Source organism: Balaenoptera physalus (assembly GCF_965194825.1).
Source record: "Balaenoptera physalus genome assembly, chromosome: 11".
NCBI classification, from domain to species: Eukaryota; Metazoa; Chordata; class Mammalia; order Artiodactyla; family Balaenopteridae; genus Balaenoptera; species Balaenoptera physalus.
In genome coordinates, this window is record NC_138896.1 from 103,828,571 (window position 1) to 103,845,427 (window position 16,857).

At 44.5% G+C, this 16,857-nt stretch overlaps 2 protein-coding genes across 16 annotated transcripts in view; one reads left to right on the forward strand and one right to left on the reverse strand.

The window, feature by feature from the left end:
- Window positions 1–9,121, forward strand: part of FANCD2 (FA complementation group D2) — a 56,203-nt gene extending 47,082 nt beyond the window's left edge. For 9 of the 12 annotated variants that reach the window (XM_082415616.1, XM_082415608.1, XM_082415615.1 and 6 more), the window contains 9 exons: window positions 225–347; window positions 1,167–1,260; window positions 1,962–2,033; window positions 2,756–2,794; window positions 3,763–3,837; window positions 4,841–4,915; window positions 5,885–6,031; window positions 7,180–7,275; window positions 8,702–9,121. In XM_082415616.1, the coding sequence (XP_082271742.1) occupies window positions 225–347; window positions 1,167–1,260; window positions 1,962–2,033; window positions 2,756–2,794; window positions 3,763–3,837; window positions 4,841–4,915; window positions 5,885–6,031; window positions 7,180–7,275; window positions 8,702–8,770 (790 nt within the window). In that variant the 3' untranslated portion in view covers window positions 8,771–9,121. The remainder of the gene's footprint in view (window positions 1–224; window positions 348–1,166; window positions 1,261–1,961; window positions 2,034–2,755; window positions 2,795–3,762; window positions 3,838–4,840; window positions 4,916–5,884; window positions 6,032–7,179; window positions 7,276–8,701) is intronic. The other 3 variants (XM_082415617.1, XM_082415611.1, XM_082415618.1) reach the window with 2 other exon arrangements.
- Window positions 9,122–9,885: 764 nt separating this feature from the next.
- On the reverse strand, window positions 9,886–16,772 carry FANCD2OS (FANCD2 opposite strand). 4 transcript variants are annotated; one of them, XM_082415800.1, is made up of 3 exons: window positions 13,342–16,772; window positions 12,922–13,254; window positions 9,886–10,714 (listed from the first exon to the last, which is right to left on the reverse strand). In XM_082415800.1, the coding sequence occupies exons 2-3, from the start codon at window positions 12,977–12,979 to the stop codon at window positions 10,170–10,172; spliced, it is 603 nt and encodes a 200-aa protein (XP_082271926.1). In that variant the 5' UTR covers window positions 12,980–13,254; window positions 13,342–16,772; the 3' UTR covers window positions 9,886–10,169. The 4 variants fall into 4 exon arrangements, with proteins under 4 accessions (XP_082271926.1, XP_082271927.1, XP_082271925.1 ...); XM_082415801.1 differs by having other exon boundaries at window positions 13,107–16,772; XM_082415799.1 differs by having other exon boundaries at window positions 12,922–16,772.
- Between the last annotated feature and the right edge of the window lie 85 nt (window positions 16,773–16,857).

A 16,857-nucleotide genomic window follows, 5' to 3' on the forward strand; every position in this document is an offset into this window, starting at 1 on the left:
CAGTGGTTAAGACTAGGCGCATTCACTTCTATGGCCCCAGGTTCAATCCCTGGTTGGGGAACTAAGATCCCACAAGTGGTGCAGCCAAAAAATAAAAAATAAAATAACATAAAATAAATGCTAATAGTTGTCTCAAAGCTTAGTACCTGGTAATGTCTTAAGAAAGAAATCTTGATTTAGGAATTCTGTAACATGCGTTCATACTCCTATGGCTGTCAATGCAGCATCTACCTGGAGCACACAGACGGTGTTCTGAAGGCCATAGAGGAGATCGCTGGTGTTGGTGTCCCGGAACTGATCAACTCTCCTAAAGAGGCATCTTCCTCCACATTCCCTACACTGACCAGGTAAAGGAGTACTGTCCTCTTGTCCTCTCCCTAAGTTAGAATCACACTGTCTAATGTATGTAGTTTCCAAATAACTACCTTACTCTTCATCTAGTTCTGATACAGAGGGTAGGTACAATCATTCATTCAACACACGCAGTGTCTACTGTGCATTCTCTCCAAGCGGCTCTTAGCCAGCCCATGTGAAAGGACCTTACTGAGGAATGAATTTTTCAGTAGTTACAGTCTTCAGCGGCATTGGATATTTAATCACCAGGCTTCTATCAGTGCTTTCATCCTTTAAATGTGAAATTACTTTTCCAGTATTTTAGCCATCTTTGAAGGATACAATGATTGTTGTATCTAACCATATATGTCTCACATAATGGGTTTTGTGTCTCATAATATCAATGGTTATCTGACACTTGTATGGTCTTCACAGTTTATAACACACTCTTACATCGCTTCTCTCATTTGATCCTTTTGATGAATCTGTGAGGTAGGTATCATTACCCCTGTTTCACTGATGAGAAAAATGAGTGTTAGGGGGCTTGCTCAATTGATTCAGGCAATAAAGTAAATATGGAACTAGGAACTTAAACTCAGATCTTCTCACCACTACTTCCCTGCTCTTTACCACTACACTCACCCTTCATGAAGTTAATCCCCTTATTTCACAGACCATCTTCTCGGCTCATTTCTAAATCCTTCTCACTCTTGTGTCCTCTGAGGGTGGACCCTAGTGAAAGGACATTCAGAGAGGTGGGGAAGGAAATAACTTTTGGCACTTTGTTTCTGAGCAGTGCATCATTGTGTGGGCATCATGCTTTTCTCTTCTAGGCACACGTTTGTCATTTTCTTCCGTGTGATGATGGCTGAACTAGAGAAGACAGTGAAAGGTCTTCAGGCTGGAACAGCAGCAGACTCGGAGCGGGTAAGTCAGATATTCCCACCCCAAGAAGTAGACTCTGGATTACTTGGAAGCTGCTGATTCTTCTACTCCTTGGGTCCAGAATTTTCTCCTAAGCTATTTCCTTCAAGTTACTAAGATCCAGGATATTTTTTTCAAAGAGCTTCTGGTTTAATTTCCTTTCCCTCTGGTTGGAAGTGAGGATTGGGCTCTGTTTTACCTGGCTACTTCCCAGGGGACTTGGGACTCCATAGACCTAGTCTGGAAAAAAATATCTTTGGTTGCAGCCTCATGTACCCGGCTGCAACTTGTGATCTGGCATGAGGTGAGCAGGCCTGTTTGAGATGCTGTGGTAGCCTGGGCCTTGGTAGCCTGCTAACCAGAACCGAGCTAGCCTGCTAGGAGATAGGGCTTGCATAGGGAATCAGAGAAGCCACAGGGAGCTGATGGCCCAGAGGTATGTTGCAGAGGCTTTTTCCTACTTGGAAATTATTGAAGAGAAGTCCTCTTTTTAGAAAGTCTCTATAAGATACCCTAATGTTACCACATATATGCAGGCCTCAGAACCATCTTGTGGGTGCACTGGTTGCCACATCTCTGTAGGAGGATAATTGGCTTAAATCTCTGTATAACTGTGTAGTTCAAGAACCATATATTAGTAGGAGTACAGTAAGAGAAGTATTTGGCTGTGATTCAGAGGTGTCTGTATATTTGGCTGCCTCCAGATTCATGAAGAGAAGCTCCTCTACTGGAACATGGCTGTTCGAGACTTCAGTATCCTCATCAACCTGATAAAGGTGAGTATGGAGGCTCCTTATCTCATGTCACTGGCTAATTGCAGGAACCACCAAGGGGCCTGGCTTCCAAAATGGACCCTCCCGCTCCTCTCCCCAGCCTCCCTTGGGGACCTGCTTCCCCCATCTTCCTCCCTATGCCCCGCCCACCCTGGATAACCCCTTCCCCTCTTCCTGGGCAGTGTCTTTTCCTTCTCTGCCTCCCTCCTTCCCATCTGTGCCACAGCACTTACTATTTAATGGGTCCTTCCCCGTGTCATCCCCACCACCACCCCGCCGTGGGTCTGAGCACATTCCCCACTGTGTCCCTCTTCCAACCTGAGTGCCTTCTTTATCCCTCACACATACTCTGTGCTCTCCCCCACTCCATGATTTTGCTCAGACTGTTCCTCCAGCTTAGAATGTTGCTCTCTCTCCTTTCTGCCTCATCTACTCTTTCTTCAGGCTTCCGATCAAGGTTTGGGGCCTCTGCAATGCCATCTTCTTAACATTCCCAGTTGGAATCAATTCCTTGTTCCTCTATGCTCCCCTCTTCCTTTTCTTGAACTTCAGTTACAGGGATTACTTCGTTCTGCTTTGTAATTGATTTGTTGACATGTTGGCCTGCTTTCTTCATTTTAGACGTCTCTGCAGCACTCAGAGCTGTGCTTTGCGTGGTGGGGAGGAGGCTGGGGTGCTCAGAGGAGCAGACTTCAGCTTTGGTTTCTTGTCCTTCATCTCTCCAGGTGTTTGATAGCCGTCCTGTTCTGCATGTATGTTTGAAGGTGAGACCAGCCCTCTTTAGTGTTTATTCCTCCTGTGAGTTAGCTGAGTGGAATTGCTTTATACCTTGCCCAAAAGCCAGTCTCCAGAATCTGTGCTATCAGGTAGTCTAGAAAAGACCATGGATATGTTTTTCCACACTAGTTGGATGACAAGAGAAACCAATTTTCCTATGAGTTTGAAAACTTAGTCTTAGAAATAGGATGAGTGGCTTCAGGAGCAGTAGTCACTCCCTGCCATTCCTTCCCAGGCAACAGAAAGGAAGGAGGAGTGGGTGATTGGTCTTTTTAAAGCCCATGTGTGGCCTTATCAATGTGGGAGCTGGTGTTCTGGTATCTGCTGAACTCCTCTGCCGGGGGATATCCCAGATTAGCCCTAGATTTGATGGTAAACCCATCAAATCTTTGATAGCTTAAGAGCTAAAGAACACTATAGGGAGACTGCTTCTAGCCCCACTCTTGACAGTTCCTTCTAGCAGATGGTGCCCCATTCTCATTATCTTCTGGCTTCTCTCTTCCTCTTTACTCGCTCCACCCTGGTGCCATTATGGGCGATGGGTGAGAAGGGGGAGTCATTTACCTGATTGGTAAATTGGGCAAGTGGTCATGTGCTTTCTCAGCTCTACCCAGTTCTTTCCTCTTGAGAGTAAGGTGTCCTCGGGGAGCTGGGGTTCCCCTCTGTTCCTCTGTGCCCTCATTCTCAAGCTGAGCAACACCCCTGTGAATTGACTGTGTCTGGGGTAGGTAAGTCTGCCTAATTCTGGGGCTTAGTTAGCAGGCTCATTTAGCTTTTGCATTAAGCTACATTCTCCAAATTAACCTTTTGGACCCTTTCCAATTTATTTTTTATATATAAAAATAAGAAAAGAAACCCCCTGGTCTGGGAAATGTTATGCTGCCTTAGGCAGGGGCCTTTCAGGTAAAAGACCTCAGCTAGAGGTCATCACCAATGTATCTCTTCTCTTCTTCAGTACGGGCGTCTCTTTGTGGAAGCATTTCTGAAGCAGTGTATGCCTCTCCTAGACTTCAGTTTTAGAAAACATCGGGTAAGAACTGAGAACAGAGAGCAAAGACATGCTCTGTACAGTTGTTCAGATGATACGTCCACGGGGATTCCTGGGCTGGCATGGTGGGGGTGGTCCCCTTGCCCAGGTTCTGGGCCACAGATCTGCTTAGGTACTTCTTGTCACTTCACCTATCCCCAGAGATGCCCATGTAGGACTGAATATTCCGTAGTACATCCGCTTTCCTACTTCTCCTCCAGATTTGAGGATGGTTGTTCTTTTTAGCTTGATTTTATTGTGCTGCTGCAGTCCCAGGACCTCACATATTAGTGTGTCATTTGCTTATTCCTGTGTGCTTCTCTAAGTCTGGTCTTGGGAATTTAAAAACAAAAACAAACGAAAAAAACCTCATTTGTGTCATAAACTCTTGTTATAACGGACAGTCTTGAGAGTTTTTTACCCAAGTGGGATCCAAGACTAGAGTAGTGAAATAAGAATAGAAACAGGGACTCCCCTGGCAGTCCAGTGGTGAAGACTCTGCGCTTCCACTGTAGGGGGTGCAGGTTCCATCCCTGGTCGGGGAACTAAGGTCCCGCGTGCCCCACAGTGCAGCCAAAAATTTTAATTTAAAAATAAAAAGAACAGAAACAGAGATGATTACTTCTTACACATACTTAGCAAGTTGAACTTTGCAAAACACTCTCACAATATTTGGCTGGTCCCTCATAACTCAGAAAGATAAAGGGGAGGATAGCCAGTGATCACTCCTCCTCCTATTTGAGGGCCAAATTAAGCCAAATTTTGCTAGGCCAAATTGTCTAGCATAATATTGAAAAATTGTGAATCACTATGTTGTACACCTGAAACTTACATAATATTGTAAGTCAACTATACCTCAATTTTAAAAAAAGAAGAGATGATTATCCATATACAGCTGGAACCTGCAGGTCTGATCCTCTTTGGAACCCTTGGTTGCAAGAATATCTTGCATATAAAATGAAATGAGAACGTTTCATATGGCACTTACGAATGTTGTTGGTTATAGGAAGATGTTCTGAGTTTACTGGAAACCTTCCAGTTGAATACAAGGCTGCTTCATCACCTGTGTGGGCATTCCAAGGTAAGATGGAAAGCAGGTCACACCACCAGCCCACCTGTTGGTTTAATCTGTGGTTGTGATTTTGGAGATCCATGGGCTCCAGTGCCTTCGTCCTTTTTTACCCCTCTGAAGCCTTTATTTCTGGGACTATGTCTGTCCAAAGGCAGTTTATTCAGAGTGGTCAAATCCTCAGTTGCTGGCAGAGATTGGGTAATCATCTAGAGGGGAATTTCTGCATCTGAAATTTGACTCAAACTCCATAGCCCTGTTTCCTCCAGGAGCTCTTCTTTGGTGAGAGAATGTTGGTGGATGTGTAACTGCTACAAAGTACTCTGGGCAGTAGGAATATTATGTAAGTGATGACTCTGCTGGAGACAAGAGGTAGTTCTAAAAGCAGCTGTTTTTCGAGCTTTTCAGCTGTACTATTTACTTGTCAAGGAACACATCTGTCTCTGTGAGAACATTTTAGCATTAAAGGACTTTTCCACTTGAAGCCTGGAGTTGAGCCAGTCATTTTTTGTGTGAAGGAACACAGAACCATGGAGTTTTGCAGTCACTGGCAAGCCCAGTTCCTGTTGTTCAGTTCCTCCCCTGGTTCTGACTTTTTAAGGTGCTGAACAGTGGAATTTTATAAGGACTCCTGCAGCTAAACAGGGATACTCTCTGTTGTTTAGTATCAGTAGAATATACATTCAAGAATATTTTATGTAAATTCATTGATAATTGATCAATAAGAGGTTATGAAGAGGAACCGTGAGGTGTTGGTGGTATGTCTTCTAGGCTCTTTTAGCTTGAAGGACAGCTGCCATTCTCTTCGGGATACTCTGCCGGACTACTGCTCTTTGATGGAACATGTCTCTGGCCTGTACTGGCAGGGCATATGGTCTTGTTCAGTGTTCAAGGTGTCAGGAATTCAAAAGTTTCTGTATAGGAAATGTGAAAGCATGATGATTAAACCCAGATGAGTTGGATGCATTTGTTTCCATTCAGATTCACCAGGACACGAAACTCACCAGACATGTGCCTTTGCTCAAAAAGACCCTGGAGCTGTTAGTTTGCAGAGTGAAAGCCATGCTCATCCTCAACAATTGCAGAGAGGCTTTTTGGCTGGGCAATCTCAAAAACCGGGACTTGCAGGTAAGCCTGGGATCCCGCCAGTAATAATCTCCTACTCCCTTTCTTTGTGAGAGCATTGGAAAGTATCTAAGGGAGGTCACCTAAGCCCCACTCTCTCAATACTCAGAACTGCTTTTCTCAAATCTGTGACTGTTGAGCTCTTAACATTAGGGTACATTGCCTTTGGGCCCTGGTTGCAGGTTGCACTCCTCATCCCAGGCAGCGAAGGCACCAAAACATACCATTGATATAAACAAGGCCTCAGACATAGAGGAGCAGATCAGGAAAACCTCTTTCCATAGCTAGAGGGATACCTTTAAGCCCTACTGTGGGTAGATTTAGAATATTTTTGTATATGGAAAAACTGTGTTTAGTTATTTTTGGTTTTTCCCCCTAAAACCAGTCTGTCTTGTTCCTGAAATTATTCTCTGGCTAATTTTAACAAATGAGCATTTCTTAGTTCTTTCAATTGTCTGACTGACTGGCTGAAATCTTGTGTTGCTTATACTACTACTTTGGAGTTACAGCATTTTTCAAATACAGTCCAAACCCTCCTCATTCATGCTTACAACATCTGAGTTTTAAAATCTTATATATGAAAAGAATAGCTCCCCAGAGAATTAGCTTCCTTTCTTCACATCCATTCTTGTTTCCATGAGAAAATTGAAGCTCAGCAAAGTTAAGTAACTTATCATTCAGCCATAGGTGAGTGGAGCAAGGGTTTGAGTCCAAACAGTCCTGATCCAGGTTTGATGTTCTTAAACCATTTTAGTATACCATCCTTTAGCCTCTACATGGCCATTTGTGATTGGTGTGTTGGTGTTCATGCTCACATACCTTAAGGTATTTGGGAAACTTTAGAACCATATTCAGCATTACCTGAAAGAGTCACCAATACAGTCTGGCCTTGTAAAACTAGTATGATATTAGAATACAAAGATGAACCATTTGTAAAACTACATATTGTATCAGAGCCACAAGCATCTTAGAAATCTTGGGTTGATTATCACTTCTCTAGATGCTGGATCACAGGTTGGTGTCCATGTTTGACCATATTTGAATGACTGAATATCTTTCTTTGCCTTGTCTATAAACTAAGCCTTTCTCCCCTTGAGACCCCAAATGTGATCATTATAACCCACTGTTTGTCCTGGCCCATTCACATTCAGGGTGAAGAGATTATATCCCAGAATTCCCAGGAGAGCGCAGCAGATGAGAGTGAGGATGATGCGTCATCCCAGGTCTCCAAGAGCAAAGGAACAGAGGTATGTCTGTAAAAGGCACCAGAGTGGCATTGATGGTAGAGAGTGCAGAACTTTCCCTGCTTGATTTTATAATCAGATACTTCTACGCCCATCTCCATTCCCTCCAAAAAAGCTTCTGTGCTTATGTAAATTCTGGGGGGGCCAGAAAAAAAAAAAAACCCACACAATATTATAATCACTCAATATTTTAATCACAACTTGAGTATCTGGAGTTGTTTGTAGCATATGTTATAGAGTTGAAAATTCCTTTCCATTATAGCCTCCTGAATTCATACGAAACCATTTTAGAGGGGAGATAAGAAGAGGTCAAAGTGTTCTCTAAGTGTTGAGAAGAATGAGTTAAACCATTTAAACATGTGTTTGAATATCTAAAATAGAAATGTGAAAGCTAAAGCACAGAATCAAAAGCTGCTACCACTGAGGACTAAAGTAAGAGTAGGAGCCCTTATGCTCTTTTGGGCTACTACCAATGCTTTTGAGACTTTAAAGAAAACTAAAGAAAAATGTATATATTTATAAAAGTTTGTTACAATTCAGGTGGGTTATAGATACAGAGAAGCTGAGATTTAAGAACCGCTGCTGTGGATACAATTTGTAATGCAATTTGAGGCTGATGTGTAAGGATCATTTAGTATGAAAAATTCTTTTATTACATGGTCCTCTGTTTTATTTGTATAGAATATCTCCACCTTGTTCTCATAAAAAAGTTTTATGGCTTTTTTTCCCCCTATAAATTTATTTATTTATTTATTTTTGGCTGTGTTGGGTCTTTGTTGCTGCATGCGGGCTTTCGCTAGTTGCTGCGAACGGGGCCTACTCTTTGTTGCGGAGCACGGGCTTCAGTAGTTGCGGCACGAGGGCTTAGTTGCTCCACGGCATGTGGGATCTTCCCAGACCAGGGCTCGAATCCGTGTCCCCTGCATTGGCAGGTGGATTCTTAACCACTGCGCCACCAGGGGAGTCCCCATAAAAAAGTTTTGAGGCAGACGATATCCTATTAGTTTGGTGCTTTGTCATAAGCAAGCCTCCCAGATTAGATTTTACAAACCAGAGAGAATGTTACTCTGGATTCCTATTGGATTTTGAATTTAACTAACATTTCATTCTATATTGAATGCCCATTTTGTTCCTATGTCACACACATGCAGTAGAGCTGGAGGGCCGTGGCTTATTTACAAATCATGCATATTTGGTTGGGTTGCAGAATGGCATAAGTCAGTATCAAAATGGCTCCCTCCATCGTCTTGGCTTAGAGGCCATGATACCAAAATGGGGGAGCCTCTGATTCATTCTCAAAAGAATGGTTTAAAACCTATCATTGGTTTTAACAACGATACAATACAGTCATGTATGCTGTGGGAGCAGTGTTGCAAGTCATGGCGTCGCCCGGATGACCTAAAATATTTAATTATCCTTTGCCTCTTAGGACAGTGGAGAAGATGAAGCAAGTGATGGAGCAAAGGAGCAAGAGAGTGATGAGAGTGATGATGACTGATTAGACCACAGAAAGATTACTCCCTCCCCATCTCTGCCAGCTGCTTACCCTTTTGTGTTCAGGGTTTCACATCTGCTCTCTGCCTTTCTAACTGGAAGCATCCTATTTTGTCCTTAAAGAAGGGGCTTTATTGAATCAACTTAATTGTGGATTTCACAGGTTGTCTACCAACATCAAAGACCGTGGCTCAGAATTCGAATGTAGTGTTACTTACCAATTTAGGCAAACATGGCAGTGCTGTGCTGCAGAGTAGTCATGATTCTGAGCTTCAGGAGCTAGTTTTGAAACTCTGGATTTATTCTAGAATTTAGGCTTGTACCAGTTTTACAAATAAATTCTGTTTTAAGTTCTGCCTCAGCTACCTCATTCCTCTTTTCGAATTTCCTTCATAGATGGAACTGAATTGGTGTTTGTGCAGAGAAATAATGGAGACTGGTACAACACATCAGTTCTACCAATTACAATCATATGTTCGCTATTACAAGGATCCTCTTACTTGAGATGAGAAGATATTTGTGATCTTTTTTGGAGGAGTGACGAACTTCTTTTAATGCCCAAAGAAAGTCGAATGTTTGGCTGCTTTTTAAATTTTTGGTGGTCATGTAGATATGATAAAGGAGAAAAAGGCAGCATCAAATTCATGTTAACTTTGCATATGTAATTTTTATTTTATTTCCACATTATTCTGAGTTATACCTATAATCTAGTTACAACAGTGCTATAAAATTACTTGTAGTTTATTAAAAATAGAACATTAGGAGTACATTTCAGCTAAAATGGGGAACTCTCATGTCTTCTGCCAGAAAGCCCAGTTTCAGTGCTGCTACCAAGTTCTTTTTTGCCAGGCTGTAAATATTAATTAATATTTGTTTTATTTCTACTCACTTTTGTACTCTCTGGTAGTATTAGGGTGTGGCTGGTTAGGTTTTTATGTTGTCTTTTTGGTGGGGGAGGTTCTTTGTTTTTGTTTTTTTAAATTAATCGTTGACCCACATATAGATTTTTGACCCCTTCATCCTCATGTACATAGAAATCCATAATCTCCTTCCTTGACACTCTTTGTTTCCCCAACTCATTGTGGTCTTCAGTGTTGAAAAGAGTTCACAGTAGGCTCATTGGTTTATGTGGTTTGTTTAATGGTTCTTTATCACATGTACATGTCAATGCTAGTTTGACTCTAAATGGTTGTTCGGCTTTACAATGGAAATGTTCTCCCTTGCTCTGTTACTGGCCCATTTTTGGACGGGAAGAGAGGAGGGGGGCTCCGGATTGTCACTGCTTGACTGAAAAGCAAGATGGCTGGGGCAAACACAGTTTCCTTTACACGGAAAAGTCTGTGTAAGCTTCAGGCACATAGCAGAAGGCGTGGTGTGAGGAATGGGGATCAGATGGGGACACTTTACTTGGAGTGTTGCAAGGCAAAGGTGCACTTCTTGTACGTCGCATACAGCAAGAGGATGGAGCGCAGCATCTGTTTGCACATGGTCACTGTCATCTGAATCTGAGGCTCCTTAAGTCCAGTGGGCCACTGGTGCTCCCGGCTGATGATTTTGCAAAAGGCTGACTTGTCTGAAACTCTGAAGGTCCCGGTCCACTTTGGCGGCTGAGCCGTGATGACCCTGCCAAAGACAGAATCCACTCCATTGAGGCAGACAGGCTGGGGCTTCCTGACCAGCCCTTTCTTGTTGTTCATGGTTCGGAGCTCTGACGTGCGGCAGGGCAACTTGGGACTCACCCCAGTCTCCAGGAATGGACTGTCTAGAACTAGAGTGACCTCTTGGAAGCACAGCTGCACTTCAAGATCAGAAGGGGTGTGGGGGAAGCAGGGGCAAGCCCTAAAGGGGTGCTTGGAAGAAGGTGTAGGTGTTGTATGCCGCAGCCATTGGAAGCTCTCATCCAGTGGGGTCCATGGTGACCAGAGCTGGTATCCTGCCATTGACAGTCCTAGAGGAGAGGAATCAGAACATGGAATTTTCCTAGCATGCTTTTGGCAAGGGCATGGCTGTTTAAATTCACATCTCTGTCTCATTATTGACTTTAACTTACTCTGTAGTTCTCATGAAAAGATTCCAGTAGATGTTAGGATACTAGTAATTCTATAAAGGGCAGTAGAGGATAGTGACAAGTATTGAATCTGGCAACTGCTGTGTGTACTTTATTAAACCTTATCACAAGCCTCTGAAGGTAGGTTTTTACCCATTTTACAGATGAGGAAATAGATTTGTCCAAAATGGAGCGTCCCTGTTCAGCATTAGGATCTGTGCTGTGTTGACAACTGCTGAAGTCAGAATCTATGCCTCTCAGGTGGCAGAAGCTGCTGGCATTTCATGATGAGACATTATTTGTGGATGGATGCTCAGAAAGGTGTGTCTTGCCAAATATTTGTGACTCTAAATCCCATGTATTTATACCGTTGGTTCTCAAAGTATGATTCTGGGACTAGAACCATGACAGTCATCTGGGAATGTGGCAGAAATGCAGATTCTTGGGCCCTACCTGAGACCTATAGAATCAGAAACTCTGGGGGGAAGGGCCCTGCATTCTGCATTTAAACAAACCCTCCAGGGGAGTCTGATGTACCTTGTAGTTTGAGAACTTCTTATGCTGTTCCTTTAAGGAACTTCAGCTTTTACTATTCTTAATTATGGAGACAGTTTGCTCTTGGCCCTAAAAACCTCTTTTCTGACACAAGGGAGCAGCTCTCTCAGGGCCCTGAGGTACTTATATACCACCTCAGAGGAATTATACCAGGCTGGGAGGGAAAAAAGTTCCAAAGGCCAGTCTTTTAAAGTTTTTAAAAGATTTTTCTGGTTCTTCTATGTGTGTTTTGTTTTTGTTTTTTTCTTATCTATGAAAGACCCACTGGTTAAGGACTTGATTTTTTTCCCCCCCTTTGGAGATAAAGGAAAGGGCTGGGAGGATGTTGCTAACTCAAAATTTATCCAAGTAGAATTCGGACTTTCCGTTTTTCTACTTTAAAATTGCCAGTATATAAAGGATTTCACTGAATTCAAGAGAAGCTAACATTTTTTGAGCACCTACCTGTTATGTTAAGGGGCATAGCATATCCCTTTTCTTTCCAGTCAAGTGTATTTCTCTGCCCCTTCTCTAGTCTCCTTCAAAGGTAGCAGCAGATCTGATCCCATCCCATCCAGTAATTGCCCAGGAAATACTGTGAAAAGTTTGACACCTCCACCATAGTTTGTGAGACAGTAAGTTTCATTTTTAAAGGGAATTGTTAGTGACCTTTCATACCAGAAGACCTGCCCCTGACAGTGGTTAGTAGAAAGGAGACTTGTTGATTTCCTCCAACTGGTATGTTTCTCCTGATCTATGCAGGCCCTTGTGCATACTGTTCAAATATCTGGGCTGCCTTCTGATGAGAAATTGACACCCAAGGGATAGTTATCTATTCCAAACAGCCTGTGGAAGGCTTCTGGTGCTTGATATTATGACCCTAGGAGCATACATCCAGGATCAGGGCTGCTGTGGTACACCACCAAGGCAAGGTGCGGGTGGAGGGCGTTAACGCCTCTGAGCATATGACCAAAAAAAGAAAAATCCCAGGAGCCTTTCCTCGCTTGTCTCGTAAGAGGAAATAGGGCCAGAGGGAAAAGGCTTTATCACATGTCCAGCCTAAATATTTGGCAGAACCAACATGGGATGAAAGAGGGCCTCTGACCCCAGGTCTTTCCACCACTTTCACACAGCGTTCAAATAAAGATAGTTCGCCCCCCACGCCTACCACCCAGAAGTCACCGTCATCCACTCCAGGAGGGGTTGAATCTAGGAAGTCTGTTCAAGCTGCTCTGATAGCTCCCAGATAGGGAACACCTGGTTCTAGCCCAAAAGGCTTCCCCTTCGTACCATTCCTCCCATGCCAAGGAACCCAGTCCCTCCATTTCCCCACCTGGGAAAGGGGAAGGCAGCGTCAAAGTGCAGCTGAGGTCCTCTTGAACTGTGAACTGCGATCCCGATCCCGAGGGGCTGGAGCTGCCCTGAGTGAGGGAGGCTCCCCCTCCCAGCCGGAAGAGGGGCTTGTCCCCCGGGGGCCCGGCCCCTACCCGGGGCGGGGGCCAGACGGCTCTGGCCGAGGCAGAGGTGGCAGTGGGAGCCCGGTCCCGGTCCCACCATCCGGGCTGGGGGCTCACCTGCTGAACTCCGCGGGCCGCACGCTCCAGAGTGGCGGCCGCTGTTCCCGGGCCGCATCTTTTCTCCACCCGGCGCCTGGCAACCGCCTTTGTGACCCAGGACCGCGGGGGAGCCCGAGCCGCAGGGGAGTGGGGGAGGGGGCCTCGAGGCGCCCCAGCTAGGAACCCCCACCTGATTGGAACACCTGGTCCAGGACTCAGCCTTCAGGAGCGCTGTTTGGAATCCCCGTCCTCTCTGTTCCCCTCCATCTCCTCCCCGCCTCGCCCCAGCGGTGTGCCTTTGATCTGGTCAGAGAGCACAACGCGCCCACTTCAAAGACTGTGGCCAGGAACCTGCATAAATGTCCCGGGAGCTGTAGTTAGTGTTAAAATGTAAGCTCTACTCTTTAAACCCTGTTCTGGGTATTCGGGCTGAGTTACCCAGAATTCTGAAGGCCTTTGTTGCTGCGTTGAAATGATCCCAATGCAGGGGCACAGAATTTATACGTGCTCGCCTGTCAAGAGCAAACAAAGATATGTGTCTCCTTGACTTCCCAACCAAAAACTTTGCTTTCTGTTAAACCTCAAGAAGGAAGATTCTGTCCCATTCTCACAAAGCTGAAAAACTGACACTTTCACCTTAGTAAAGGAGTGATCTGACTACTTTTAAACCCCACTGCAAACAACTACTCTGGAAGGCTGGGGGAAGAGAGGTCTACCCAGCTGACTCCTATATCCGCAGTGCCTATCACAGTGCCCGGCAGGGTGCAGTATTTGTAGGAGGAATTAACTAATGGCCCACCTGCCCTTCCCTTATATACCCAGAAATTGCCCTTGCACTTTGTGAACCGTAGAACACAGCACAAACAAGAGTGGTCACCTTTTGCCTGGCTCTTTGGGTGAAGCTGAAGGGGAAAGACTGGGGCCCAGGGATGGGGTCAGGCTGAGATCCTGGTTTGGAAGATGAGATAGTCTTGAGGGACTTGTCAAGAATTGTCAAATGTCCACTGTGTGTGTGTGTGTGTGTGTGTGTGTACATGCGTGTGTGCGTGCATGCGCGTGCATGTGTATCCATGTGGAAGGAGAGATGAGTGGAGAGAGTTGGAGGTGGAGAGAGGGGCAGAAAATGATGAGTCTTGGAAAAGACTAAAATGATTTTTTTTTTAATATTTATTTTGGCTGCACCGGGTCTTAGTTGCGGCACTCGGGATCTTCATTGCGGCATGCAGACTCTTAGTTGCAGCATGCATGCGTGATCTAGTTCCCCCACCAGGGATTGAACCCGGGCTCCCTGCATTGGGAGCGCAGAGTCTTACCCACTGAACCACCGGGGAAGTCCCCTGAGATGATTTTGAATTGCAACTTTTTTTCACCCAGTAAGTTTATTTTTATTTTCCTCTTGAATAAAAGAGACACTTGTTATTTAAAAAGCAAACAAAACAGTAGTTTTTATTGCACAGTTGTGTTTTTTAAATGAAAGTCTCCCAAAGCAGAATTGTATGATTAAGAATTGTTGGATAGAGAAGGCTTCATGCTGTTATGACAATCTGCACCACGGTCCTCTGTCTAATCTGCCCAACATTAAGGGATGTATTCCTGGAGGTACCATTTGCCATCACCTCCAAGTCTGATACTCCACCTCCATGGCTACCGTACATGTATAGAAAGCCAGAATCTCCCATACTTCATATTATTGATGATCTACAACATCAGTTTGGTCTGTATCATGCAACACAACATTGTGGTTGCACCATCCAGGGATTCTCGTGACAACAGCCGCATTTGCTCTGCTGAGAGCCCATATAATGTTTTTTACAGTAGCCAGCAACATTGCCACACTGCACACACTACACCTATAGCCATGCAAATAATGGTCCAAGTACACATGACTGCAAAGGCAACTCAAATGACCACACAATGCAATCAAAACATTTCTTCAAGAATTTGATTTCACGCTGATTGTTATACCTGGAGTCACTGACAAGATCCCCAAGTTCTGTGAAGCGTGTGACAGACTCAAGGACAGGGACCTGTCTCCCTTATGCTGAGGCATTCTATCACCCGGAAGCACTCCTTGCTGCACCAAGAGCATTCCTGAAGCTTGCCTGTGCAGCCCTGCATCACGCGTTGGGAACAAGTCCTACAATGAAGAACTACCACATTGGCAAACCCATAACTGGAGGACTGAATGGCAGAGAGCCTTCTGGATGCCTGGGTTTGATATTTAGGATCGATATTTATTATTATTTTAGAAACCATTTACATGAAAATGTAAGAGAGCTCAGATGGACTTTAACCTGTTCTCAGAGTGGTACAGTGAAAAGATAATGGAGTCTGGAATCAGCTGGTGAAGGTCCACTACTTAATTGGCTCTGTGACCCTGAACTTCAGTTCTCTCATCTGTAAAATGGGAAACCTCTTCCTCACTTCCTTCCACAGGGTTTGTGAGGATCCAGTGAGGTAACAGCTATTAAAGCAGCATTATAGGGGCTTCCCTGGTGGCGCAGTGGTTGAGAATCCGCCTGCCAATGCAGGGGACATGGGTTCGAGCCCTGGTCCGGGAAGATCCCACATGCAGCGGAGCAACTAAGCCCGTGCTCCACAACTACTGAGCCTTTGCTCTAGAGCCTGTGAGCCACAACTACTGAGCCCGCGTGCTGCAACTACTGAAGCCCGCGTGCCTAGAGCCCACGCTCTGCAACGAGAGAAGCCACCGCAATGAGAAGCCCATGCACCGCAAAGAAGAGTAAGCCCCCGCTCGCCACAACTAGAGAAAGCCTGCGTGAAGCAACGAAGACCCAACACAGCCAAAAATAAATTAAATAAATAAATTTATTTAAAAAAAAAAAAGCAGCATTATAGCTTATAAGATCTTCTACCAGAGTACAGGACTGTTAGTAATGTTTTCTTCCCAGCTACTGATAGAAGAAATCTGACTCTTCAACATCACTTTTTAAAAAATAAAAGGCATTTACCATACAAACCAGATTGTAAATATTCCCTGAAACAAAAATAAAATTCCCCATAATTCCACTACCTTAACAAACCAGGTATTGACATTTTTTGGTATATCCTTCTTGTCCTCGAGCAGACATAATTTTTGCATAGTTGCAATTTAAAAAAACACATGCATTTTGTTTTCCCTTTCATTTATCATCTCTGTTGTGTTGCCACAGTTTTTCATAATTAGCATGTATATGACTGCATAATATTGCTCTAAGTGGCCATACCAATGTTTAGTCATTCCCCAACCGTTGAGATTTATATTTTAAAAACACGTAATGCCTCAAAGAACACCTTTGTGCATAAAGTGTTTTTTCTTTTTCAATAATTTTGTTAATACCTAGGTTAAAAAGTTTGAAAATTTTTACAGCTCTTGATAACAATTTACAAATTTCCTTCTGAAGGATTTGTGCCAGTTTACAGTGTGAGCAGCTATTTACCAGTTTACCAATTTCCCCTCAGCCTCTTCAACACTGAGTATTATCGTTAAAAAAAAAAATAACGTTTTGTTCATTTGATAATTGTAAGGTGGGACATCATGTTGTGTTGTTAAAAGGCATTTTAAAAATGATTTGCATCTAATGTGGTTTAATTGGCTATGCCCAGCTTATTGTGGACACAGACCGCAAGCTTAGTTTGGAGCACCGGAGGGAAGGGGTGATGTGGGCCCATGCTCCCCCGTCAACGGGCGTAACCGCCAGAGACAGAGGTGGTGGTGGCGGTGGCGCGGGGGATGGGGGGGGGGGGGGGCGGGGTGGTTGGACTTTGGCGCGTGCGCACTCCATTCTTCTCCCCGGCCTGGAGGCGACGGTCTTCAGGGGCGTGGGAGCAGCGCGAAGAGGCCAGTGAGGACGTGACAATGCGCAGGCGCACCACAAGGCCCGTGGATTCGTGGGTGCCCCGGGACCGGTGTGGGCTGGCTGCGCAGGCGCACCACAATGCCCGTGGATTCGT

Bases quoted from the DNA above. Each gene is read 5' to 3' on its own strand.
- FANCD2OS (XM_082415800.1), bottom strand. From the start codon at position 12,979: ATGCGGCCCGGGAACAGCGGCCGCCACTCTGGAGCGTGCGGCCCGCGG. The intron at 10,715-12,921 runs GTGAGCCCCCAG...CCTCTCCTCTAG, and splicing joins CGGCCCGCGGAGTTCAGCAG to GACTGTCAATGGCAGGATAC.